General features: G+C 37.2%; 4 protein-coding genes across 5 annotated transcripts; all 4 read left to right on the plus strand.

The window, feature by feature from the left end:
* Positions 1–315: 315 nt before the first annotated feature.
* On the plus strand, positions 316–4,072 carry LOC130712304 (uncharacterized; the record flags this gene model as incomplete). Its single annotated transcript, XM_057562143.1, has 10 exons — positions 316–528; positions 615–801; positions 1,378–1,511; positions 1,598–1,710; positions 1,809–1,932; positions 2,230–2,379; positions 2,524–2,679; positions 3,252–3,331; positions 3,448–3,497; positions 3,742–4,072. Coding segments are annotated over 10 exons (1,347 nt in total), but the record flags the coding sequence as incomplete, so codon positions are not given.
* A 6,547-nt stretch (positions 4,073–10,619) lies between these two features.
* LOC130714510 (uncharacterized) lies at positions 10,620–14,614 on the plus strand. The gene is made up of 10 exons (XM_057564408.1): positions 10,620–11,070; positions 11,157–11,343; positions 11,920–12,053; positions 12,156–12,268; positions 12,379–12,502; positions 12,904–13,053; positions 13,198–13,353; positions 13,928–14,007; positions 14,124–14,173; positions 14,367–14,614. Exons 1-10 carry the CDS (start codon positions 10,684–10,686, stop codon positions 14,504–14,506), a joined length of 1,521 nt encoding a protein of 506 aa, XP_057420391.1. The 5' UTR covers positions 10,620–10,683; the 3' UTR covers positions 14,507–14,614.
* A 1,814-nt stretch (positions 14,615–16,428) lies between these two features.
* On the plus strand, positions 16,429–23,179 carry LOC130709863 (protein CROWDED NUCLEI 4). 2 transcript variants are annotated; one of them, XR_009010213.1, is made up of 9 exons: positions 16,429–16,826; positions 18,214–18,423; positions 18,541–18,794; positions 19,469–19,739; positions 19,841–19,924; positions 20,016–21,862; positions 21,975–22,323; positions 22,467–22,564; positions 22,651–23,179. XR_009010213.1 is itself a non-coding variant. In XM_057558993.1 (8 exons), the coding sequence occupies exons 1-7, from the start codon at positions 16,638–16,640 to the stop codon at positions 22,318–22,320; spliced, it is 3,201 nt and encodes a 1,066-aa protein (XP_057414976.1). In that variant the 5' UTR covers positions 16,429–16,637; the 3' UTR covers positions 22,321–22,323; positions 22,467–23,179. The 2 variants fall into 2 exon arrangements, 1 of the variants encoding a protein (XP_057414976.1); XM_057558993.1 differs by having other exon boundaries at positions 22,467–23,179.
* A 1,528-nt stretch (positions 23,180–24,707) lies between these two features.
* LOC130709864 (transcription factor RAX3-like) lies at positions 24,708–27,256 on the plus strand. The gene is made up of 3 exons (XM_057558994.1): positions 24,708–25,939; positions 26,203–26,332; positions 26,417–27,256. The coding sequence occupies exons 1-3, from the start codon at positions 25,804–25,806 to the stop codon at positions 26,967–26,969; spliced, it is 819 nt and encodes a 272-aa protein (XP_057414977.1). The 5' UTR covers positions 24,708–25,803; the 3' UTR covers positions 26,970–27,256.

Genomic DNA, 27,256 nt, shown 5'->3' on the forward strand with positions numbered 1-27,256 from the left:
CCGCATGTAACTCAGCCGCGTACGCGTTCCCTAGGCCAAAGTTAACGGACACGCCGCCAATCCAGGTACCAACCCTATCACGAGCCACCACAGGGCAACTCATACGTCCCACACTAGCATTCCGACTCCCGTCCACATACGGTAATCGACGCTACTATCGTGTGGCTTGGAATGAGAGCCGCTGCGGGAACTACCTTATTGATTTTTTACCTTTCCTTACCATAAGTCACACAGTTTTCGGCCTTACTGGACTCAAATGTAGCAGAAAGGCCCAAACCAAAGTCCAATTAGCCTGTGCTGACCATTTAATTTAAAAGAAAAACAAAAAACCACCCCACCAGAAATAACAGTAACAGCCAATCCGACAAAGCCAGTGTCACAACCAGTTGCCAAATATGGCAGAACACCACCGGTTCACCACCCTTGTCCTACTGCGGCAACGAAGGTGATATCACTTGGTTCGCCCAAAACACCGGGTTTGTATGGGAAATCGCGCCTCAGTTCGGTGCCATGGTTGTTTTTCCTGAAGTGAGTTCGAACATTTTGTGTGTCAGTTTAGATTGTGAATTTGTGAGTGTGTGATGATAACTGGTTTTTTCTTGTGGGTGTGATAGCATCGATATTATGGTGAGTCTGTGCCTTATGGAAGTAGAGAGGAGGCGTATAAGAATGCTACCACTTTATCTTATCTCACGGCTGAGCAAGCGCTTGCTGATTTTTCTGTTCTGCTCATTGATCTGAAGCAGAATTTTTCAGCCATTGATTGCCCTGTTGTGTTGTTTGGAGGATCATATGGTGGAAGTAAGTAACAAACTCTAGTTCATTTGTTTTGTTTTGTTTTGTTTTCAGGATGTATTATACTATTGAATATGTTATAAGAAGTTTAATATACCGGGGGAAAAGACCCAAACATGCTATAGTGGTTTTTGATATTTTCTAATTGTTTCTGTGAGAAGTTTTTAGAGGGGGCCTGATGAATTTTATAAGGAGAGTATACAGTTTCTTGATGAATGTTCAATCTTAGATTATTTCTCCTTGCAAGTGATTGTTGGACTTTTATAAACTTTGAGTAATGTTAGGTCTTCCTACAAATTCTCCTCCATACTGAATGGAGAAAGTATTAAATGAACTTAATTTTCACTTAATATATTCTTTATGTAGTGGTAGGAGGATTTGTAGGAGGATAAAGCATTGCTCGTAAATATTTATCATGGAAAAATCAATGTTCGACAACTCGTGAGGTGCCGGTGCCAAGGGAGAAAACTTTTGCAACTCATAAGGTTGTCTGTCTCTTATGTGATCAAAGTCCTGGTTATTGATATGTTGATGTGGGTTTGTTTCTTTTGATGAAATGGTGATGTGGTTCATCTAAAACAGTGTTAGCAGCATGGATGAGACTCAAGTATCCTCACATTGCTATTGGGGCACTTGCTTCTTCGGCTCCAATTCTTCAATTTGAAAACATTGTGCCTCCGGAAACTTTCTACGACATTGTTTCCAATGATTTTAAAGTTAGTCAGAATGGAGACCTGTCTTGCTCATTGTTCTGATGCTATAATTGGTGCACTAACGATTTACTCTACTCTTTGTCCAATAGCGTGAAAGTTCCACTTGCTTTACCTATATAAAACAGTCATGGGATGAGATAGCATCCAAGGGTCAAACAAATGATGGCCTTGAGCATCTGACTAAAACTTTCAAGTTATGCCAGTAAGGCATTTTTCTAAGAAATATGTGTCCTGATTTTTATTGACCAATATGGCATTTTTATTCCTTCTGTTGTCTTGATTTAGTTAAACTAATTGAAGGAAATTAAAAAGCTCTGACGATCTATTTGGCTGGTTGGAGTCTGCATATAGTTATTTGGCAATGGTGAACTACCCTTATCCTTCTGACTTTTTGATGACTTTACCTGGACACCCCATCAAGGAGGTTAGTTTTATTTCCTGATATTAAAATGAGATATCCTATTTTATCACGCATACAAACTTGTATATGCGGTGACTTTTTTCCCCTCTCCTAATTCAGTCCTTCTGATGCTAATCCTATATGATTCCAATCTTCAAATTTCTTTAACTGAATTTTGTGATTCTACCAGGCAATTGAGTAACTAGTGTATGTTTCAAGGAACATTTTCATCTTGTAGCTAGGACAAAGGAGTTAGTTTGTTCCCAGGAAGGATCCTGTTTTTCTATGCTAATCAATATGATTATATGTATTCTTTTATAGCTCTGCAGAAGGGTTGATCAGGGTCCTGCAGGGACTAGTATCCTGGAGCGCATATATGAAGGAGTGAATGTCTACTACAATTATACAGGAGAAGCTAAATGTTTTGAACTGGATGATGATCCACACGGCATGAGTGGCTGGAACTGGCAGGTTGACTTGAGTTAAATGTTGTTTCTCCCTTTCATTTTCCTTAGTTGATGGATTACTATTGATGCCCAATAATGTGAAAACCGCTGAAAATTATGTTACCATACTAATCATGATCTTTTCCATCTCAACTTATCCATGGTGTAGGCTTGCACTGAAATGGTTATGCCAATGTCTAGCAGCCAGGAGTCCAGCATGTTTCCACCATATGAGTACAACTACTCTTCCTACCAAGAGGATTGCGTCAAGAGTTTTGGAGTGGAGCCAAGGCCAAAATGGATTACTACAGAATTTGGCGGGCATGTAAGGGAACAATTACAGTTAAACCTGACTTCCATTTCCATTTTGGTCAATTTTACATGTTTGATGAACCCAATCAAAGTACCATTCTTCTAGTAAAAGTGCGAAACATATTGTTTTTACATGTCAATAATCTATATTAGGGGTGTAGGGAAAAGCAAAAGGGCAAAGGTGGCTACTTCTTTTTCTAGTTGTGAAGGCGTTGGCGATTGGTTAATCAATATGACCTGAAGGAATATTTGAGTGAATAAATTAGGAAAAAGTATAATGCTATAGACTGTTTCCATTTGGGTGACCTAGTAAATTGGGTAAAAAATGTAGAAAAATTACTGCTATATTTTAGCTTCATCTGTTGAAGTTATCTAGTAATATGCTATAATATGGAATTTCTGCAGCATTGTTGCTCTATAATCTTGTCTTTTCTAGTTACTCTTCTTGCAGAAAATGAAAAAAAAAAAGATAGATTGAATGAAGCATGCTTAATTAAAGGGCTATATTCATGTGCCCAAAGAAAAGTTGTATTCTGATATGCTGTTTCAACCCGTTATTTTGTGTCTGGACTTCTTGTTTTGAAGAACATCCTTGCCACCTTGAAGAAATTCGGAAGCAATATAATCTTCTCAAATGGCCTATTGGATCCATGGAGTGGGGGCAGGTGATATATTACTTATTCTTCAAATATCTTTGCTATGATGTTTAATATGTTAACAGCAAGTGATAATTCTAGACAGTTGATGTCAGATTCTGATATTCAAATTATTTCCGTTGCAGTGTTCTGCAGAATATATCTGAAAGTATTGTTTCTCTTGTTACTAAAGAAGGTAATGCATTTGATTATTTTGAATTTGTTAGTGTTCTGCTGCTGTATGGATCCTATGTTAAAGCAACTATTCGCCCATTCATATTCTACTTTCAATGAGTCTATTTTCTTGTCTAAATTTTTTATAATTTCCCTGTACGTTACATTGCTATAAGCTACATCTGTTTCGGTTTATTGAATGTAATTTCCTCTAACTTCCTTATCTAACTTTCAAGTGAATTCATTTTTTTCTTATTCGTTCCTAGGTGCTCACCACATAGATTTACGTGCTTCAACTGGAAATGATCCCGATTGGTTGGTAGAGCAGAGAGCGACTGAGATCAAGCTAATACAAGGTTGGATCAGTGACTACTCCCGAAAAAATAAATCTGTATTTGATATGTAATGTGGGTTTTCTTTCTTTGACTGATCAGTATTCAGTACATGATTCTGCACTGTTTGTATAGCTCAACAAAACTTGTTTGCTATGAGAGGAAGCGTTTTATCTCATGGTTCAGGATAGCGCAAATAGACATGTTATATATAGACACAATGTTTCACTTAACATGATCATCATGTGACGTGAGATAATCCTAATTCATTTACATGAACATTAACCCCCTCCCCCTGAGTTCCAAGGCGAGTTAGGTGAAGAACTCAAGACACAATTGCCCTGCCTATAGTTCCACAGTTAGGGCAGTTAGATGTTCAAGTGGCTGGTTGAAGCAAAAGCTCAATTAGGGGGCCTCCTCTCACTCTTAAAAGCCTTTTCAAAATTTTCTGTTGATTCCAACATTAAATAGGGCATTTTTCTTCTATATTAATGTGGTTGAATTCCACCAAGTTGACACATCAAGTACAAACATTTGATTGATAGAATAAGATCCTCTACGGTTGTTTTTTCAACTGCATGAATCTTGGCCATTAAATATTAATTTTAGTTAAATAAAATGTTGATAAAGTAAATGAGTAAGTGTGATCCAAGGGTGGAATCCATATCCTTTTTTTTTTTTGAACTCCGAGAATCCATATCCTTGTTTGATAGTTAAGCTATAATTTGTTTAGATACCAATTAAAAAGAATTAAAACAGAAAAATAACTTTTTTGTTTTTGTTTTGGTCAATGGATCATACTTCCATAAAATTGAAGGGCCCAAAGGCAGTACAAGTCATAGAATAAAAGCTTGGGTTACAAACACCAAGCGGGCCGATCAAGAGGGCAACCAAGACTATCCAATAAACAACATACATGGAAATCGTCAAACACAAAGCAACATCGAATGTAACGGCATGAAAGCAAAAACATAGCATCACAAGTGCCACTCCTGAAATCGAATTAGCTTGGTTGATTGTAGCGATTTCTGGCTGCACTATGAGCATCAAGGTTCCCTTGTCTTGCTGTCCAGAGGAAGCCACACACACGAAATTGGGATCGCATCCTCTGGATATCTCTGAGGACAACTACTATGTTCCAATCCTCACGATGCTCTCGGATCAGGGTGATCAACGTCTGGTTATCAGAGACCACAAAGGATTCTGGGGATCTCCAGGTTACCCGCCATCAGAAGAGCTTCCCTCACAGCCATCAGGGGCGATTGAGCAACAATGTTCCTCGAGTGGGTCAAGAGTAAGGATCCGGTGTTGTCTGTGATAACCACTGTTATAGCCCCTTTCCCTGATTCTTTAAAAAAGGTAGCGTCCACATTAAGCTTAACAGTGCCCGGGGGAGGGAGATTCCACTTTATCTGGTATTTGTGTGTCGTGTTGCTCCTCTGGGCTGCATTCCCATAACGGCAAGGTACCTCGTGGTGTCTCTCTGAACAAGCCACTTTGATTTTAATGATTGTGTTTGTTGGGTCTGGTGGCTTTCACTCAAAGTGATAAAAGTTCCTGTCTTTCCAGATACCCCAAAGGAAATGGGCCAAGGTGAACATTCCTTCCTCAAAGCCTTCTGGTTGAGCCTTCAGTCTGTTAATCATTTGAGAGAACCACACCATGAAAGACTCAGGTCTAGCAGCATAAAAATCTACTTGAAGGGAAGATGCCAGCCAAACTGCTCTGGCCTAGGAGCATTCCAGAAGTGTGTGTATGATGTCTTCCCTGTCCTGAAGGCATAGGGGGCAAATAGGGTCATGGGCAATTCGTTTATGAAACAAATTAGCTTTGACAGGGAGGGCACCTTGGCAGCATTTCCACAGGAAAAATTTGATTTTCTCCTGAACATCTAAATTCCAAATGATCTTCCAGCAGGCATCCTGCTCCTCTGCTTCGTTGATTGGATGGGCAAGAGCATGAGCCACTTGGTAGCATGTTTTAACCGGGTATGTTCCTTCTTTAGAATATGGCCAACAAAGCGAATCATCAACCTGGAATAAGCTGAGAGGGACTTTCTCCACTTGTTGGGCATGTGTAATTGGCAGGATGCTGAAAACTTTCCTCAAATCCTATTCTCTTTGATGTGGAAGGATAAGATCCCTTACTGTCAAGTTGGGGTCAGCTTCCTGTGGAGGTTGAAGGGGATGAGTTGGGGCCCAACTGTCTTTCCAAACTTTAACTCGACTTCCATCTCCTAGTTGCCAATGCCCTGCCTTAGTTAGGAGGTCCTTGCCTTGGAGAAGGCTCTGCCAGCCCCATGAAGCACCTCTTTTCTTTGTAGCCTGAAGAAAGTCAGCATTGGGAAAGTAAAGCCCCTTTAGTATTTGGACCCAGAAAGCCTCAGGTTGTTTGTATGCCCTCCAAGCTTGTTTAGCAAGAAGGGAAGTATTCATTAAGTTAAAATCTTTGAACCCTAGCCCTCCTCTTCCCTTGGCTTTGGAAATGTAATTCCAATCCCTCCAATGGATGCCTCTCTTTCAGTGGTCCCCTCCACCAAAATCTTGCAATATTAGAGCAGAGGAGGCTGCAGAAGTTTTTTGGGAGCCTTATAATGGACAAAGCATAACCGGGGATCGCTTGCAGAAATGCCTTGATAAGAACCGCTTTCCCGGCTTGATTTAAAAGTTTTTCTTTCCACCCTTCAATCTTCTCTAACACCCTCACCTTAAGCCACTCAAGGGTAGCATTCCTGGACCTACCCCATTCTAACTCATCCTGAGAAACATTCAAAAAGAGGGGGTTGGAAAGAGGGCCACATTTTTTGTTTTTGTTTTTTTTTTTGTTGAGATGGGTTGGAAAGATAAGGTGATGGAAGGTGTGACCAAAAAAGAAGGTGATGAAAGCATCCACTCAGCCTCTATTATGGACATGCGACTCCTATTTTTATAAATTTAACTAAGTGACTACTTATATGCTTATTTATATTATTTTACTATCCATGGTCAAAAGATGATGACCCATGACGACCACCAAAATTTAAATAATATGCATATGAGTTTAATTTCTATGCACCGACGGTGTAAAGTTGTTTTACACCGTCAACCAATCAGATTTCAAGGATTTCAAGTTTTTTTACACCGTCAACCGTCGGTGCATCATCATTTTTCTCTATGTATATTTCTTCTTGTTTACCAAAAGACATTGCAATTTTTTTTTTGACAGACCAAAAAACATTACAATGACAAAAGAGAGGCTTATGTTAAATGTTGGGGCCTCTGCTCCTTCAATGACGTCGATCGCGACATGGCCATCAGTGACCATGATGACTCCCTATTTTCTACACTGCCATCATTGAGGATCAATGTCAAAGGTGCAGACAAATAGGGAAAGTAAGGAAGGAACCCTTGTGGCACTGAGATAGTAGGTTTGTCTTCACCCCAAATTGCTCACCATCTCCTATACATACAGAAATATGAGGCGGGATTATTGATTCGAGAAAATTCTCAATTCGATTGTGAGATTCTGACTTCATTGGTTTGGAATAAGAATTTGGGGAAGGGATTGATCAAGTTTTTCTACGCTTTATACATAAGGGTAACGCTTGGTCTTGTTGGCTTGGGGTTAAGAACGATTATTCTTCAATTGAATTTGAACTAAGACATTAATGCCAACGGTTGAATTTGATGTTATGCTTAGTTAAGACATTAACAAGTAGAAATCTAGGAAAACCATCGTTTGTAGATGAATGAAAGAGTTCATACTTCATAGGTCAATTGGAATTATTAAAGGGATAATTATAAATTGATGAAGTTACACCCTGAGTACTTCTTTCTCATATAAGTCTCTTTGTTTTTATCGCTTTCGCTTATTTCTAGTTATTGGAAATTAAACAACAAATTATTATTTGATCGTTTTAGCAGTAGCGACATTAATTCAAACCGGTATTAAACTCACAATACTTGTAGTTCAATATCTTTTATTAGGCAAATCTATTCACTTGTTAAGGAGACAATAATATCCTCCAATAGCGAGCTCTTTACATCCAGGCAACACGATGAATTTTCAAAGCTTCTTCCAAGCCAAAACATGTTAAGTTTGTGATGTTTTGATGTCTCGACATGCAAGAGTACTCTGAAGCATTGTTACCATGTGATTTAATTGGATATTAGAATCTATGAATTTTTCAAACTAAATTGGACTGTGCAGATGTGGAGAACTTGTTCGCCATAAGTGAAAAGAATATTTAATCTTAAAGCTAATTAAGCTAAAACTTTCATAACTGATTCCACATTTTTCTTCAATAATTTTCTTCCGGATACATCGTTTGCACTTTGCACTTACCATGCATACATAGAATCAAAGCATCCAATTATTCTCTTTTAATTAATTTTGAAATGCTTTTAAGATTTTGACATTACATGAGAATATTTTTGTAAAGGCTTAATTGCAGTTTTACTCCCTCATTTTTCACCTATGTGTGATTTAGCTCCCTTATGTTTAAAACGAGCGATTTTGCTCCCTTATCTTACAATTTGTGAAAATCAACTCTTTCTGTTAGTTAGCCGTTTAAAGTTTGACGGAGTTGGTTGACGTGGCGTTCATTAAATGACATGGTTCTCACATATTGAACACTTGGATGCCACTTCACTAAATAAATAAAACAAACAATTAAATAATAATAATAATTAAACCCAAATCTCCTCTCCCCTTCGTTCATCTTCAACTCTGTTTTCTCTTCCTCCTCTGTCACATTCCTCCTTTTCTTCTACTTCTTCCAACCTAGAGATTCAACCCAAATCTGAAAACCCAGATTTTTCCAAAATTGTGAAAACCTAGATCTGAAAAACCAGTAGTTGCCCTCCCGTAACTGTCACATCTGTCGTGAAACTCATTTTCATAAGCCCCAAACCCACCGTGACTCAAATCAAAGAAGAAAGATGGTGGCTTTATTGAGAAAGGTGATGGCTATGAGAAAGGTGGTGGTGTGTTGAATGGGTCTTTGAGTGTGAGGTCTTTCTCTTCATCTTTTTAATCTCCAGGTCGATTGAATTTGTGGGTGGTGGTTTTCGTTTAGGGGGTGGGGATTTCAGGTCTAGGTGTTGGATTTAATGGTGGCTGGGGTTCTGGTTTAAGGAGAGGTAAGAAGAAGGAGAAGAAAATTGGGGCTGAGAAGGGAGTGGAGGTGGTGAGAATTGAGGTGGCTGATGATGGATCTGAAGATGAGGTTGGGTGAGAAGTGAGTCAGATTAAGGTTTTGTTCTCAGGTTTTAAAACCCAAGTTTTTCCCGTATCTGAAAACCAAGCTCTTCGTCTCTTCACTTCTCTGCTTCAACTTCCCAAATTTGCTCGTGGCATAACAAAAAATTTGGTATTGTGTTTTTCGACTGGAAGTTAGTGACTAAATCACAAAGGATAATAATATAATATGACTTGTTTAGCAAACTCAATTTGTTTCAGTTTTGTTTAAAGGATTAAACCAAGATTTTCTCGGTATTGGTTTGATTTTCTAGGTTTTGTTTAAGATGATGGAAGAAGGAGGATGCAGGTGATAGCCCGATGGGGATGAAGATGATAAAAGAATGATTAGTATTTAAAAAATATTCATTTACTGATGTGTCATTTTGTGTGGTGCAATTAGCAAAGCCACGTCATCCTTGGTGGTGCAACAAGCAAATTCCGTCTGAAATTTGACGGCAAATAGACGGAGGGAGCCAATTTTCACAAACTAGAATTTGAGGGAGTAAAATCGCTCGTTTTAAACATGAGGGAGCCAAATCGCACTTAGGTGAAAGATAAGGGAGCAAAACTGCAATTAAGCCTTTTGTAAAACTAGGGGTTGTTTGGGTTTATAGGGCGCATAAGACCTTTATATGATGATTGGAGGGTTTTTGTGTGCCCTTGTTGCAGCGCATGCAAATTGTACAAAAGAATATATTTATATATTCCCTTCCCAAGGGAATCCTGAAGTCGTGGATTTCATTAAGGGAATAATTTTGGGAGGCCGTAAATTCGCATGTCAAACGGCATAGGCATATGTCTTGATTCCAAACATAAAGCAAACGTGATAATAGGTTGACCTATATCTTTCAAAAAAAATAAAAAGTTGACCTATAGCTATTTTTCTTTGGCTTCATTAAGTTTTCGGTCCCCAACCTTTAACCCAAATATGACTTTAGTTCCTCGCCTGGTTTTAGTCCTCCGGTCGTTTGGGTCAACGCCGGAGCTCCGAGAAGCTCATGTGGCATTGCAACGTCATTTAACTAGTGTTTGCAAAATAGTTGGTTTTAGTCCCTCCACCTTGTTGCCATCAAAGCTTGCTTTAATTCTCGCAATAATATCCCTGACCCAGTAATTAAAAACTTCCACATCCAGCTGGAATACCTTCACCACATTAGCACAATCCTACAGACACAAGATATCTCGGTAACCAAGGTCCCAAACTAACTGCAATCCAATTTCAACCGCATGTAACTCAGCCGCGTACGCGTTCCCTAGGCCAAAGTTAACAGACACGCTGCCAATCCAGGTACCAACCCTATCACGAGCCACCGAAGGGCAACTCATACGTCCCACACTAGCATTCCGACTCCCGTCCACATACTGTAATCGACGCTACTATCGTGTGGCTTGGAATGAGAGCCGCCGCGGGAACTACCTCAACACTAGCATTACAGAATAAAGTCATTATGAATGAGTATTGATTTTTTACCTTTCCTTACCATAAGTCACACAGTTTTCGGCCTTACTGGACTCAAATGTAGCAGAAAGGCCCAAACCAAAGTCCAATTAGCCTGTGCTGACCATTTAATTTAAAAGAAAAACAAAAAACCACCCCACCAGAAATAACAGTAACAGCCAATCCGACAAAGCCAGTGTCACAACCAGTTGCCAAATATGGCAGAACACCACCGGTTCACCACCCTTGTCCTCTCCACCGTCGCCGTCATTCTCCTCTGTTCTACACCGCAACCATCAGCGCTGAAGCATGCCGCTACTACCCCACGATTCTTCGAGAAATTCGCAGCTTCTTCAACCCACCACTCTCAGCTCGATCTCCACTACGAAACCAGATACTTCCAACAACGCCTCGACCACTTCAGCTTCTCCGAGCTGCCACCGTTCCCTCAGAGATACCTCATCAACACCGACCACTGGGACCGATCATCGGGGCCCATTTTCTTCTACTGCGGGAACGAAGGTGATATCACTTGGTTCGCCCAAAACACCGGGTTTGTATGGGAAATCGCGCCTCAGTTCGGTGCCATGGTTGTTTTTCCTGAAGTGAGTTCGAACATTTTGTGTGTCAATTTTGATTGTGAATTTGTGAGTGTGTGATGATAACTGGTTTTTACATGTGGGTTTGGCAGCATCGATATTATGGTGAGTCTGTGCCTTATGGGAGCAGAGAGGAGGCGTATAAGAATGCTTCTACTTTGTCTTATCTTACGGCTGAGCAAGCGCTTGCTGATTTTTCTGTTCTGCTCATTGATCTGAAGCAGAATTTTTCAGCCATTGATTGCCCAGTTGTGTTGTTTGGAGGATCATATGGTGGAAGTAAGTAACAAACTCTAGTTGTTTTGTTTTGTTTTGTTTTGTTTTCAGGATGTATTATACTATTGAATATGTTATAAGAAGTTTAATATACAGGGGGAAAAGACCCAAACATGCTATAGTGGTTTTTGACATTTTCTAATTGTTTCTGTGAGAAGTTTTTAGAGGGGGCCTGATGAATTTTATAAGGAGAGTATACAGTTTCTTGATGAATGTTCAATCTTAGATTATTTCTCCTTGCAAGTGATTGTTGGACTTTTATAAACTTTGAGTAATGTTAGGTCTTCCTACAAATTCTCCTCCATACTGAATGGAGAAAGTATTAAATGAACTTAATTTTCACTTAATATATTCTTTATGTAGTGGTAGGAGGATTTGTAGGAGGATAAAGCATTGCTCGCAAATATTTATCATCGAAAAATCAATGTTCGACAACTCGTTAGGTGTCGGTGCCAAGGGAGAAAATATTTGCAACTCATAAGGTTGTCTGTCTCTTATGTGATCAAAGTCCCGGTTATTGATATATTGATGTGGGTTTGTTTCTTTTGATGAAATGATGATGTGGTTCATCTAAAACAGTGTTAGCAGCATGGATGAGACTCAAGTATCCTCACATTGCTATTGGGGCACTAGCTTCTTCGGCTCCAATTCTTCAATTTGAAAACATTGTGCCCCCTGAAACTTTCTACGACATTGTTTCCAATGATTTCAAAGTTAGTCAGTCAGAATGTAGAACTGTCTTTGCTCATTGTTCTGATATTTATCCATGCGATAATTAGTGCACTAATGATTTTACTCTCCTCTTTGTCCAATAGCGTGAAAGTTCCACTTGCTTTACCTATATAAAACAGTCTTGGGATGAGATATCATCCAAGGGTCAAACAAATGATGGCCTTGAGCATCTGACTAAAACTTTCAAGCAATGCCAGTAAGGTTTTTCAAAGAAATATGTGTCTATTTCTGCATTACATGATTCTGAACTGTGGTACCGATATTTTTATTCTTTCTGTTGTGTTGATTTAGTTAAACTAATTGAAGGAAATTAAAAAGCACTGACGATCTATTTGGCTGGTTGGAGTCTGCATATAGTTATTTGGCAATGGTGAACTACCCTTATCCTTCTGAATTTTTGATGACTTTACCAGGACACCCCATCAAGGAGGTTAGTTTTATTTCATGATATTAAATGAGATATCCTATTTTATCACGCATACAAACTTGTCCTTCTGACTTTTTTATGACTTTACCTGGTAACCCCATCAAGGAGGTTAGTTTAATTTCATGATATTAAATGAGATATCCTATTTTATCGCGTATACAAACTTGTTTATGTGGTGACTTTTCCCCCCTCTCCTAATTCAGTCCTTCAGATGCCTATCCTATATGATTCCAATCTTCAAATTTCTTTAACTGAATTTTGTGATTCTACCAGGTAATTACTAACTAGTGTATGTTTCAAGGAACATTTTCGTTCTTGTAGCTAGGACAAAGGAGTTAGTTTATTCCCAGGAAGGATCCTGTTTTCCTATGCTAATCAATATGATTATATGTATTCTTTTATAGGTTTGCAGAAGGATTGATCAGGGTCCTGCAGGGACTAGTATCCTGGAGCGCATATATGAAGGAGTGAATGTCTACTACAATTATACAGGAGAAGCTAAATGTTTTGAACTGGATGATGATCCACACGGCTTGAGTGGCTGGAACTGGCAGGTTGACTTGAGTTAAATGTTGTTTCTCCCTTTCATTTTCCTTAGTTGATGGATTACTATTGATGCCCAATAATGTGAAAAATGCTGAAAATTATGTTACCATATTAATCATGATCTTTTCCATCTTAACTTATCCATGGCGTAGGCTTGCACTGAAATGGTTATGCCAATGTCTAGCAGCCAGGAGTCCAGCATGTTTCCACCATATGAGTACAACTACACTTCCTACCTAGAGGATTGCATCAAGAGTTTTGGAGTGGAGCCAAGGCCAAAATGGATTACTACAGAATTTGGCGGGCATGTAAGGGAACAATTACAGTTAAACCTGACTTCCATTTCCATACTTTGGTCAATTTTACATGTTTGATGAACCCAATCAATGTACCATTCTTCTAGTAAAAGTGCGAGACATTATTTTTACATGTGAATAATCTATATTAGGGGTGTAGGGAAAAGCAAAATTCCAAAGGTGGCTACTTATTTTTCTAGTTGTGAAGGGGTTGGCGATTGGTTAATCAATATGACCTGAAGGAATATTAGAGTGAATAAATTAGGAACAAGTATAATGCTATAGACTGTTTCGATTTGGGTGACCTAGTAAATTGGGTAAAAAATGTAGAAAAATTACTGCTATAGTTTAGCTTCATCTGTTGAAGTTATCTAGTAATATGCTATAATATGGAATTTCTGCAGCATTGTTACTCTATAATCTTGTCTTTCCTAGTTACTCTTGCAGAAAATGAAAAATGAAAAAAAAGAAGATAGATTGAATGAAGGATGCTTAATTAAAGGATATATTCATGTGCCCAAAAAAAGTTGTATTCTGATATGCTTTCTCAACTTGTTATTTTGTGTCTGGACTTCTTGTTTTGAAGAACATCCTTGCCACCTTGAAGAAATTCGGAAGCAATATAATCTTCTCAAATGGTCTATTGGATCCATGGAGTGGGGGCAGGTGATATATTACTTATTCTTCAAATATCTTTGCTATGATGTTTTATATGTTAACAGCAAGTGATAGTTCTAGACAGTTGATGCCAGATTCTGATATTCAAATTGTTTCCGTTGCAGTGTTCTGCAGAATATATCTGAAAGTATTGTTTCTCTTGTTACTAAAGAAGGTAATGCATTTGATTATTTTGAATTTGTTAGTGTTCTGCTGCTGTATGGATCCTATGTTAAATCAACTATTCGCCCATTCATATACGTTGCATTGCTATAAGCTACATCTGCTTTGGTTTATTGAATGTAATTTCCTCTAACTTCCTTATAAAACTTTCAAGTGAATTTGTTCTTTTCTTATTCGTTCCTTAGGTGCTCACCACATAGATTTACGTGCTTCAACGGGAAATGATCCTGATTGGTTGGTAGAGCAGAGAGCCACTGAGATCAAGCTAATACAAGGTTGGATCAGTGACTACTACAGAAAAAGTAAAGCTGTATTCGATATATAATGTAGATTTTCTTTTTTTTTGACTTGCTACATGCTTTCCCACTGTTTGTAACTTTGTATAGCTCAACAAAACTTGTTTGTTTGGTACGAGAGGAACCGTTTTATCTAATGTTCATGATAGTGCAGATAAACATGTGATATATAAACTCAATGTTTAGGTTATCATTTTCATGTAACATGAGAGAATCCTAATTCATGTGCATGAACATTAGCCCCCTGACTTCCAAGGCGAGTTAGGTGAGGAACTCAAGACACAGTTGCCCTGCATAGAGTTCCACAGTTAGGACAGTTAGATGTTCAAGTGGCTGGTTGAAGCAAAAGCTCAATTAGGGGGCCTCCTGTCACTCTTAAAAGCCCTTTTCAAAATTTTCTGTTGATTCCAACATTAAATAGGACATTTTTCTTTTACATTAATGTGGTAATTCCACCAAGTTGACACATCAAGTAACAAGTACAAACATTTGATTGATGGAATAAGATCCTCTACGGTTGTTTTTTCAACAGCATGAATCTTGGCCATTAAATATTAATTGTAGTTAAATAAAATGTTGATAAAGTAAATGAGCAAGTGTGATCCACGGGTGGAAAATGCAACTGCTCCTCCTGCAGTAATCTTTCTAACCGTAGACTTAGAGAATCCATATCCTTGTTTGACAGTTAAGCTATAATTTGTATAGATACCAATTAAAAAGAATTAAAACAGAAAAGTAACTCATCCTGAGAAACTTTCGAAAAGAGGGGGTTGGAAAGAGGGCCACATTTTTTGTTTTTTGTTTTTAAATGGGCTGGAAAGATAAGGTGATGGAAGGTGTGACCAAAAAAGAAGGTGATGAAAGCATTCACTGAGCCTCTATTATGGACATGCGACTCCTATTTTTATAAATTTAATTAAGTGACTACTTATATGCTTATTTATATTGTTTTACTATCCATGGTCAAAAGATGACCCATGACGATCACCAAAATTTAAATAATATGTATATTTCTTCTTGTTTACCAAAAGACATTATAATTACAATGTTGTCACCGAAAGAAAATCTTGTTAAGAAAAAAAAAGGACATTACAATGTAACTTATTTGAGATGTTATCACTTATCACATTGCAACTTATTTGAGATGTTATCACTTATCACATTGCAGCTTATTTGAGATGTTATCACATAGTAGTTAAAAAGCATAATTACTGGAAAATTGGAATATTATACGGTGAACCAATTTTAAAGTGATCAACTATTAATAGTCGTAGATATAGTAGTTTGTTAACTGATGATCCTTTTTGTTTTTAACGTGGCTGACGATCCTAAATTAACGACTATTAACGGTGAATCACTAGTTGACCATTCCAAAATTGGTCCACCATATAAAGCCCAATAATTGCATAATAATTTATTTAGGATATTAAATATATGAATTCTTTTCAATGTACCAAAAAAACTAATTAGCATTTTTTTATTATTAAATTAATTTTCCTGAGTGTGGTGAAAGTCAAATATCTCACTAAGTACATCTTCTAAAAATCAACTGTCAAATAGGAACTCAAATGATCATTTCTTACCACTGCGACAAGCACCTATTCAACAGGATTTTGAATTCACAAGACAATCATATTAAATTGTCATATGTAAAATTTGTCCACCATAGCAATCACAATTGAATTGATATTTAATTCAATCAGAAACTTATTCTCCAAAAGATAACAAATTAAATACATATATCCTGTCTTTCCTTTGTTGTCTCAAAGTAACAGACGCGCCAGTAAGATTTCAAAGCTGAAAAAACAAACACTCACAAATTCCAAAAAGAAAAGGTCAAAACGACGCCGTTTTATTTAATTTTTTCTGTTACAAAGAAATGAAAACGACGTCGTCTAATATCCAATAGACCGGTACGTCGGTCCCCAAGATTCGAGAGAAAGAAAAAAAGCAGTGTGAGCTTTATACAGTGTGTGATTAGAAAAGTAAAGTGCTTTTCTTTCTTTCAGCTCTGTCAAACAAGAACAACAAAAAACCATTACCACAGTTTACCAGAAAATCCAAACACGGTGGAAGAAGAAGCGATTCCGAGAAGCAGATTGATATAGAGTGAGAGAACGAGAAAGCGAGTTTGAGTGTGAATCTGGTTTGAAATCGGAGATGGAGATTTCGACTCCAAGCTCTTCATCGAAGCCGCTATCCATTACACCCGGCTCTAGGGTTTTGAAAAGCCCTCTCTCCGACGAACAGATCTGGAAGCGTCTCAGAGACGCTGGCTTCGACGAGGTTTCCATTAAGCAGAAAGATAAGGCTGCGCTTGTTGCTTACATCGCTAAGCTTGAAGCTGAGGTAAGATCGAGTGAAATTCAATTCGAATCAATCGATTTTCTTGGTTTTTGATTTTGGCATTGTTTTGATAGATGAAGTGATTGATGTTTATTAATAAGGTTTTGAGATTGGTTGTTGTCAATCAATGTATGATATTGATTTATATGGACTGAACTTGAACTTGAACTTGAACTTGCCTGTTTGTTTGTTAATTATGGGTTTAGGTGTTTGTGGATACTGGATAGATCGCGTGTCGCGTTCCTTATAGGGATTAGGACCTGGTTGTGTGGTGATTGGATAGGAGGCGGAATTCGTTGTTTTCGAATTTGGAGTGTTGATGGGAGCCTGTGGATGAATGTAGAGAGCCCTTTGGCCTTTTATAGAATGCTTTGAATTAGTGTGTTTTATGTTTCGATTTAATTATCATAAATTGACGTTGCTGCGGGGATAATTTAAACTTCAGACAACCAGTGGTTGGTTGTGAGTGGTAGTGGACTGTGAACTTTAGCTTCAATGTTGTTGAAAAAGGAATTCACATACTAACCAATTCCAGTCCAAGGAATTAGTCACATTGGTATGTCTGTAAGGATACCCGATCAAAAGACCAACAAGTTTAAATTTTGAACACTTACAGTTTGTCCTTTGTAGCGTAAGAGTTTGGAAGGTTCCTAGTTATTTGAGCCGGTAATTATGTCAAAGGTCTTAGAGATGGTTTGTGATGCAGTTTTTTTTTTTTTGATAGGCAAATGTTAGTTGTTAGTAATTTAGTCCTCCTCAAGGTTCGAACCCTGGACCCTTCATCCCACCCAACCCTTATGTCCCCTAGCTCTTACCACTTAAGCTAACCTTCGGGGACGGTTTGTGATGAAGTAACTTTTTAACTTGTATTTGTATAATCAAGTAATTCATCTGGGGAACTAGTAATATCTAGATTGAGATTTCTCTCGTTGCATGTACCTATATATATTGAAGTTGGTTTTGGTCATCTACTAATATTACTCTTGATATTTCCATTTTTTCCTTCAGTGGTTGTTCGTCCTGGTGCATATCTTACAAGATACAATGTTAATTATTCTGTTTTGATTGCTTTCTTCTTTTCAGTTGCAATGTATTCCTTGTCACTTGAACAGTTTTGCCATTATTTTTTCTACTCACTTACAAATGCAATTGAGGAAAGTGAGTTCATGCTATCTTTCCTAGTACTCGAAAATAGTTTGTTATCACTTATGACTCATGCCAACCCTTATCCCCCATAAACTGAATTACATTTTCAAGTGATTACTCTATAAAATATTTATGGGGTGTCTCCTTGTTATAGGATACTGTATAGCCATTTTTTGTTGTTATTGCCTGTAAAACATTGTTCCTGTCTTTTTTCACTTTGTGTCTGACCTTTATATTTACGTAGATATATGATCTCCAGCACCACATGGGCCTTCTCATTTTGGAGAGAAAGGAATTGGCTTCCAAGTATGATGAAGTTAAGACCTTGACTGATTCATCTGAGTTACTGCACAAACACAATTCTGCCATGAATAAATCTGCATTAACTGAATCAAGGAAACGGGAAGAAACTTTAAAGAAGACAATCGGTGTGAAAGATGCATGCATAGCAAGTGTAAGCTTGTTTAATAATCCTCCCTCTCTTTGCAAAACCATATAAGCTAGCTTTTTCCATGCAAATGTTTGTTTTACTCAAACTTTTAGAGGGTATTTTTTTTTGTTTCTTTTGCAGCTCGAGAAGGCCATGCATGAGATGCGTACTGAATGTGCTGAAACAAAAGTTGCAGCTGAGAGTAAGTTTGCTGAAGCTCACCGATTGATTGGTGAAGCACAGGAAAAATTTACAGATGCTGAAGCCAAGTTGCGTGCTGCGGAATCTTTGCAAGCTGAGGCTACCAGATACAACAACATTGCAGAAAGGAAGCTTCATGATGTTGAAGCACGTGAAGATAACCTCAGGAGGCAAATGATATCTTTCAAGTCTGAGTATGTTAATTTTACGAGTAATGATATATACACACCTCATTTTTAAAACACTTCATTTCCACCTCTTTTTGTTTCTATCTCTCTCCTCTTACCATCTATCACATCTCATACTTTCTCTCTCTTACTTTTCTTTTTCTTTCTATCTCTCTCATCATTCCACCTCTTCCACCTCAAAAGAGAGGTGTGTAAGTAACATTACTCTAATTTTACTATGATTGTTAATGTGAATTTATATGATCTTGAGCATGTAGGCACTAGGCACAGATTAGGCTGTTCAGAGATGTTTGCATTGGGAGTCCCAAGCATTTCTTAGTCAAAGATGTTATTGTTAAAGATGAGGTTCTGAAAAGCCTTTGGATAGAGAAATTTGAACATCCAGTTTTTAAATTCAGATTCCAGGCTGAACTCTTCTACTTAATATACTTAGACATTTTTTTATGTAAGTATATTTTGCTAGAAAATGCATGGTGGGGCTAACAGTTAATAATATACCTCCTCTTAGCAATTAGGAACACATTAGCTGAACATTTAATTTTCGTACTTATTTTCAAGTTCCATAAACTGGAGGAGGTCTAAATCTATCTGTAATGAATCGATGATAATAAATATTTGATAGCTTCATAGTTTTTTTCTGAAAGTTTGTTGATCTCTCTATTTTTTCCTCTCTCTCATAGTTGTGATGAAAAAGATAAGGAGATTAGTCTTGAGAGGCAATCCCTCTCTGAAAGGCAAAAGAGTTTGCAGAAGGAACAAGAAAGCTTACTTGAATCACAAGCCTTGCTCAACCAAAGAGAGGATCACCTTTTTAGTAAGTCTCAGGAACTAAATCGTCTTCAAAAGGAGTTGGAGGACATGAAAGTGAAAATTGAAAAGGAACATGAAGCATTCCATGACGAAAAAACCAGCCTAAAACTATTAGAGGCCACCCTATTACAACGAGAAGAGGTTCATATTTGAAATTTCTTAGTTGGATCAAGCTGAAACTCATATTAAGAATTTACTATCTCTGCCTTGTTCACATGTGGATTTGTGTTGTCTGAAAACAGGCACTCAATAAACTACAAATGGAGCTCAACAAGAAAGAGAAAGAGTTGGTTGAATTTCAAGTGAAGCTTGCAAATAGAGAATCTGTATGTTCTCTCGCTATTGTTTGTTTTTCATTTTAAATAAGTTTTTTTTCTCTGTTATTAATCTCTTAATTTTGTTTGGTGGAAATTGTAGGATGAAACTCAGAAAGTTACAGCTGATCAAGAAGCTATATTGAGAGCTAGAAAACATGATTTGGAAGTTGAGCTGCAAATGAAGCGCAAAGTGGTTGAAAGTGAAATTGAGACAAAGAGACGGACATGGGAATTAAAGGAAGTTGATCTTAAACAGAGGGAGGACCAAATCCAGGAAAGGGAGCATGAGTTGGAAGTTCTCACAAGGTCACTGAGCGAGAAGGAGAAGGATCTGGTGGACCAATCTAGTGCCCTTCAAGAAAAAGATCAAAACCTGAGAGCTGCTGAGAAGGAGTTTGAGTTAAATAGAACCATTTTGCAAAAGGAGAAAGATGATATAGAACAAGCAAAGCAAGATCTACAGATGTCAATGGCATCTTTGGAAAATAAAACAAGACAAGTTGATCATGCAAAAGAGAGATTGGAGGAAATGAAAAGTGAAACAGGTGACTTGTCAATTTTTGAAGTGAAACTGAAGGAAGAGATTGACCTTGTAAGATCTCAGAAGTTGGAGCTTTTGGCTGAGGCAGATAAACTGAAAGCTGAGAAGGCAAAGTTTGAAGCTGAGTGGGAGCTTCTTGATGAAAAAAAAGAAGAGCTGCAGAAAGAAGCAGAATTCATAGCAAAGGAAAGGAAAGAAGTTTCCACTTTTATTAAGAATGAGCGTGACCAGCTAAGGGAAGAGAAAGAGAGTTTGCGTAATCAGTACACCCATGACTTGGGGTTGCTTGCCAGTGAACGAGAAAAGTTCATGAACAAGATGGCACAGGAACATGCTGAGTGGTATGGCAAGATGCAGCAAGAGCGTGCAGATTTTTTGCAGGATATTGAGATGCAAAAACAAGAGCTTAATAACCTTATTGAAAAGAGACGTGAAGAAGTGGAAAGATATTTGAAGGAAAGAGAAAAGACTTTCGAGGAAGAAAAGAACAGGGAATTCCAGAATATTAATGCTCTTAAGGAGAAAGCAGCACAAGAGTTGGAACATGTTTCCTTTGAGATGAAAAGGCTTGAAACTGAGAGGACTGAGATCAATTTGGATCGTGAACGGAGAAATAGAGAATGGGCTGAACTAACTGATTGTATTAAGGAACTTGAGGTTCAAAGGGATAAACTTCAAAAACAGAGAGAATTATTGCATGCTGATAGAATTCAAATTTTTGCTCAGACCGAAGAATTGAAGAAGCTAGAGGATTTGAAAATTGTCTCTGATGACATTGCTATTGCTGAAATGGTTAGATCTGATATGGAGTCTAAGCAACAAATAATCTCTGCAAGGAAAAACCTGAAGCATCAGACTCTTACACAAGGTGGTCGGCTAAATTCTCATAAGGAAATAGATGTTGATAATACTCCATATGTGGAGAGGTCATCAGGTCTTTCACCTCCTAGTCCTGTTCGATTCTCTTGGATAAAACGATGCAGTGAATTAATTTTCAGAAATTCTCCTGAGAAGCCACTTATCAGGAAAGAGGATTCACCTATAGTGTCTGATACAGGTAATGTTAGCAATGGTGGGAAAAAGCACATGGAAAATGACAACCCACTTAGTAGCTTTAGCAAAGGACAGCAAATGGGATATTCTTCCGGAGAACCGAAAGTGATAGTTGAAGTACCATCTCGAGGTGAAGATGCCATCAGAACAAGTGAGTATGAGTCTGCGACTAAAGATGTCAATGGGAAAACTTCCCTCTCATTGTCAGATGGACGCCATTTGGGCAGGGGGAAAAGAGGCAGGGCGAACTTGACCAATAAAGTTGACAACCCACTTGTAGATCTGGGACAGAATAAGAAACCAAGAGCTGAAAAACAAGCCGAAAATCCTTTAGATCAGGGCACTACCTTCTGGTACAACCTTTTTCGTGTGAACTAATTTTTGTAGCATATTGTTAGCTATATTCATAGGTAGTCTAGATTCAGTATGTATTGATGAAGTTACTAATCGATTTTTTTTTTTCAGTGTTATTTCAAACCAATCAGATGTATCAGAAGTCCAGCAGGTGTTAATGTCGTCAAATCAAACGCAAGGGAACACTGAAGAAACTCGTGTAGTAATGGTTGATAAGGTTATTCATGTATCAGAAGTGACTTCAGAGAGAGTTGATACTCACATTATCCCCAGTCAAGAACCAAAAGATAATTTGCAGAGTTCTGCATTGGGTGTGGGTCACAATCTTAATGGAAAAAAAATTGATCAATCAAATTCTAAAACTAAACCAGAAGATATTTTACCTTCGGGTTCCAGTATATTGGAGAAGACAGAGGAAATATGCAAAGAAAGCAATGAACATTTTTCTGGACACTGATAGGTATTCACAATCAATTTTAGTTCTATTTACAGTGGTTTTTTCTGCAGGCCAAGTCTTTTCAATTTACACTGTTTCATTTTGTTTCTTGGTCTGCATAAATTTTGCTAAGTTATTTTTTTTTATGCACGTTGTTTGACTTACAGGAACTGCTGATGTTGGATGAGAAATTAGTGTGGTTATGACTTAAGTATATATTAGGAGTGTGTGATGTTCTGCTTCAATTACCAATACATGCCTGGCTGTACTTCCTCTCAACTATCTCCTTTTATCTTCACTTCAGATTATATCTTATTTTGAAATTGGATTCATTATCTTCTTGCCATGCAGGAAGCAAAAGGAGGGCTCCTCATTTGTTGGTGACTTGGAGCTGGGTGTGTATGTAGAGATAGAGATACATAACTTGGGGATGTCTCAGCTGTGTGTAGCTGCACACACTTTATGGATGCAGTTGCAAACTATAATTAGGGTGAGTTAGACTGTTGATATCAATAGTTCGTAAAATCAGAATATTATGGCTTCCTAAAAAGAATTAAGAAAAAAAAGAAGAAAATTTTAAATACAGTAGGTTGGTTTTTCTGATTGAGCGAGTTTTTCTGGCATGGTTTTGTTTGTTGCTTTGAAACTCTCCAGATTTGAGTCTTTGATTGAGCGCGGAATGTCATGGCGTAGCCATTATTAGTGATTTTATTGTCTGAAGCTCTTGTAAATGTTCTGGCTGGTTCTTACTTTGCATTGTATTGTGTCAATGCTTTGCTGATGAAGGTTGAATTTTTTAAGAAGTTGCTGACAAGAGTTTATACCTTTTAAGGTCATGAAAAATTAATCGACCAAGTTTAATGAAATAATATCTTAAACATGTCTTTTTTTTACATAGTCTTAAACATGTCTTTTTTTACTTAGAGATTTAGATATTCTTAGTCATACTAAATCATTTTATCTTGTGAGCGAGTAGTAAATCTTTATCTTTGATTAATGATTATAGATATTGAAAATTATAAACATAACATCGTTACTTGATTTATTTAAATATTTATATGATCATTAAATTTTATATGATGATTTATTTCTATTGTTCTTGGAAACAAAAGGTTATCCTACATACGTGTCCCCTATTTACAATAGGGATGGCACTTGGTAAGAATGCTTGCTTATTGTGAAAAATGAGATCTATTCAGAAGTTATAACTTATAATCATTAATTAAAACTAAGTATCCAGAATAATTCTATTATTCAAGATTCACTCGGCGACTAATAGACATACGGGTTATTAGTTGTTTTTAACAGCTGCAATTTAACTTGCGTCATCAATCATAGGATGATAATCTAATTTGTCTATCAACAAACCAACACTTTGTTGGTATAGAATATGAGTTTAGGAAGAGTAATTATGACAAGAAATAACTTCAGTGCCAAAGAAAATGGTGTGAAGAGATTTTATAATAAGGGAATTAAAAAGACAGATAAATATCATTTTGCCATAATATATTTTTTCATTGCGTTTGTGAGAATGCCACCATCAATGTGGATAGAATTTTGGTTAGCTCACGTTTTCATTTGTACTCCAAAATGCGATATGGGGAACTTAATTTGTCCTATCCTTCACTTTTTGACTTGTATCCTCCATGTTCATTTCAAAGCTTCACACCACTACTAAAGTAACCAAGACTATACTTGTAGAGGTTGAAGTCAACTAAAGCAAACCTTTTTTTTTTGAGAAAAGAAAAAGCAAACCTTATTCTGCTCATTATGTCGCTGACACTGACTAGCCTGTTGTCATGCATGTTGGCATATATGGATCAGCATTTCCAGTTTTGTTGCTATAGAAGCCAGCCTTCACTTTTGCTTAGTCCTCCTTCATAACAATCTTCGTCATTTTAAGATTGTTGACAAAGTCGTCTCTTTAATTTAGAGTTGATGTACGTGATTGTTGATTAAAGTTAAGAGTGATATAATAATGGTCTACAATTTACACAGAAATTAAGGCCTTCAAAGGCTTTAACCATATGCAAGATGTTCTAGAAACTTTTTTGCTTTAATTGTTTGAATATTAGAAGATAGGAGAGGCATGTCAAAAAGACTCTTGCTTTCAAAACCAATACCTGGATGACTGGATCTACGATTGGTCATGCAAAAATTAAGAAGAAAATGGATCCCTAAATTCTTCTTTCTACTTTTTTCTCCTTGAAAAATAGGTGAATTGTTAATTTAGTATTCTAAGAAAGACTACGGGCGAGGAGAAAAGAGATGATGGACTACCACAATGCCCATTTCTTTCCCTAGATTAAAAATTAGGAAACTTTTGTTTGTTACACAATCTCTGTCTGCTTTTTAAGCCCATGATAGTGAAAATTCAAACAGCCTCGAGCTTTATTATAAATGCTATGTTTGAAGGGGGAAGAAGAAGAGGGGTCTATTTACACGTTCACCCTATTATCATCCATCATATCCTAGCCATTTAAATAAAGAATATTCTTAGATTCTTAAATCTAACGGTTTTTAAGCCTAGTCCACCGGTGGACCAATATATAACTTACCCACCCTAGTGGGCACCTAACAGAATCATGTTAACAGTCCTTGAAAAAAAGATAATGAGTGTGCTAGGATTTCATTAGAAACTACACCCTCCGGTCACATATATAAGCAAAAAACACTTTTTAGGTTCATTCATTTAATGAATGTATCAAAACATCCATTTGTTGTAGAGACCTCTCATATTTGGGTCACCCGTTGATGTTCATTTCACGCTCCAGATGCCCAGCTTTGGGCGTGAGGGGTGTGTTAGAAGTCCCACATTGGCTAGAGATTTAACCAAACAAATGTTTATAAAAAGGGTAGATCCAACTTCAACTTTTGTGCTTGTTTTCAGGTTGAGCTAGACCTCCCTAATTCTAATAGTAATTAAAGAGAAAAATAGGCTTGTGAGTATATAAAAAATCTATTAAAAAGACATAAAAGAAAAGAGTAGTAATTATGATCCATTCAAACTTTATTTTCTCTTCCATATTATTTCCACCCATTTTCTTTTTTTATCTCTCTCTTGATCTTCTATCACATAACTCATTATATCTTTCATTTGTCCCCGAAGGTTAGCTCAAGTGGTAAGAGTTAGGGGACATAAGGGTTGGGTGGGATGAAGGGTCCAGGATCCAGGGTTCGAACCCTCATGAGAAATTAATTTACTAACATTACTAACAACTAACATTTACCTATAAAAAAATAAAAGAAAATCATATCTTTCATTTATCTCTCTTTTGGTATGAATAGAACATTTTTTAAAATAAAATTGGACAAACTTTTTCCTACTCATCCCAAAGTGTTCTCCCTTTGCTTCTCAAGGCAATCTACTTCTCTCTGCCCCCTCTCTCTCCCCTAACCACTATTAATATCATCGGCATGCATCATATTCTCATCAACTTATGATAGACATTGGATTTACTTGAAAAGTTGAAAATTAGAGCAATAGACAGGCATTTCACAAACATGGGGAGGGCTCCTTGCTGTGACAAGTCCAGCGTCAAGAAAGGTCCATGGTCGCCTGAAGAAGATGCCAAACTCAAAACATATATCGACCACCACGGCACCGGTGGCAATTGGATAGCCCTGCCTCAAAGAATAGGTACTGTTCATATTCATGTTAGAATTGATTATGAGAAAAAAGAAGTTGATCCAAACATGTTATCTATACAAGTAGGATTGGTAAGGTCCATGTATATTCATCAACAATTTGTTTGTTGTGCACATCACTTAGCGAAAATTTTCTCCAATTGATTATAAATACTAATATCAACTTAGTGACAAACTTCTATGAGTAATTTATGTATTGAATTAATTCAGAGAAAAGAAAAGTCGATCCAAATATGCTAACTATGGTACTTGTAGGCTTGAAAAGGTGTGGGAAAAGCTGTCGTCTTAGATGGCTGAATTATCTTCGCCCAAACCTTAAACATGGGGGTTTCTCAGAAGAAGAAGACAACATAATTTGCAGCCTCTATGTTAATATCGGAAGCAGGTAATTTTCTTTAACCCTTGTCTTCTTATTTTAAGAGCTCAAGCTTAAAATTTATTATATAGCTCCAAATAAATACATATGCAGGTGGTCTATTATGGCAGCGCAATTACCCGGTCGCACGGATAATGATATAAAGAACTATTGGAACACCAAGTTGAAGAAGAAGCTCCTAGGCAATCAGAGGAAGGAGCAATTACAGGCTCAAGCTCACCAAGTTTGCAGCATGAATCAAGAGATCAAGAGAGAAAGTGAAAATTGGGAAGTTATAAGCCAAAATCCCTATTGGCCTAGAGAGCAGTCCTTGGCAAATTATAATAATGTTTCGAATATTCAAGACTATGATCTCAACAACAATCAAGTATCATCCTTGAAAAGCTTGTTAACCAAACTAGGAGGAGTTAAATTTTCCTATGATCTTCAACAACCATACACTAACATGATGAGTTCACAGTCCTCATCATGTGACATTCCATCCACAATGAACATGATAAACAGTGGTCCCATTACCACATATTTCCCTGCAAACACATTTCAAGAATTTGGGAATTTATCCAATGATTTGAGTAATGACTTGGTGGGATGTGTAAACTCGCCAGAAATAGATGGATCAATGATGCAGTTTTTATGTGGAATTTAGTCTATGGATGTGGCAAATGGTAGTTCTAGCATGACTTCAACTGATCAAAGCACTGGTTGGGAGGATATAAACTCTTTGGTTTATTCACCTTTGGTTTCTAACTATCAAGCTTGTTAATGGAGATTGCTTCAATTTAAGATGTTACTTTTGGAGAGCTTAGGTAGTAATAACTTTGGGATGGAAACGCAATAACAACTCTTTGTAAAGATTTCATTTTTGCTTAGATTTTCCCCTTTGTTGTGGTTGTTTTTCGTTAATATATATTTGAATATTTTATGACTTCTAAA

Source organism: Lotus japonicus, chromosome 4 (genome assembly GCF_012489685.1).
Source record: "Lotus japonicus ecotype B-129 chromosome 4, LjGifu_v1.2".
In the NCBI taxonomy this organism is placed as follows: Eukaryota; Viridiplantae; Streptophyta; class Magnoliopsida; order Fabales; family Fabaceae; genus Lotus; species Lotus japonicus.

Coding starts and splice junctions, on each gene's coding strand:
- LOC130709863 (XM_057558993.1), top strand. CDS start 16,638: ATGGAGATTTCGACTCCAAGCTCTTCATCGAAGCCGCTATCCATTACA. Junction 19,740..19,840: donor CCCTATTACAACGAGAAGAG/GTTCATATTTGA, acceptor GTCTGAAAACAG/GCACTCAATAAACTACAAAT. Junction 19,925..20,015: donor AGCTTGCAAATAGAGAATCT/GTATGTTCTCTC, acceptor TGGAAATTGTAG/GATGAAACTCAGAAAGTTAC.
- LOC130709864 (XM_057558994.1), top strand. CDS start 25,804: ATGGGGAGGGCTCCTTGCTGTGACAAGTCCAGCGTCAAGAAAGGTCCA. Junction 25,940..26,202: donor AGCCCTGCCTCAAAGAATAG/GTACTGTTCATA, acceptor TGGTACTTGTAG/GCTTGAAAAGGTGTGGGAAA. Junction 26,333..26,416: donor TATGTTAATATCGGAAGCAG/GTAATTTTCTTT, acceptor ATACATATGCAG/GTGGTCTATTATGGCAGCGC.
- LOC130714510 (XM_057564408.1), top strand. CDS start 10,684: ATGGCAGAACACCACCGGTTCACCACCCTTGTCCTCTCCACCGTCGCC. Junction 14,008..14,123: donor GATCCATGGAGTGGGGGCAG/GTGATATATTAC, acceptor TTTCCGTTGCAG/TGTTCTGCAGAATATATCTG. Junction 14,174..14,366: donor TTCTCTTGTTACTAAAGAAG/GTAATGCATTTG, acceptor TTCGTTCCTTAG/GTGCTCACCACATAGATTTA.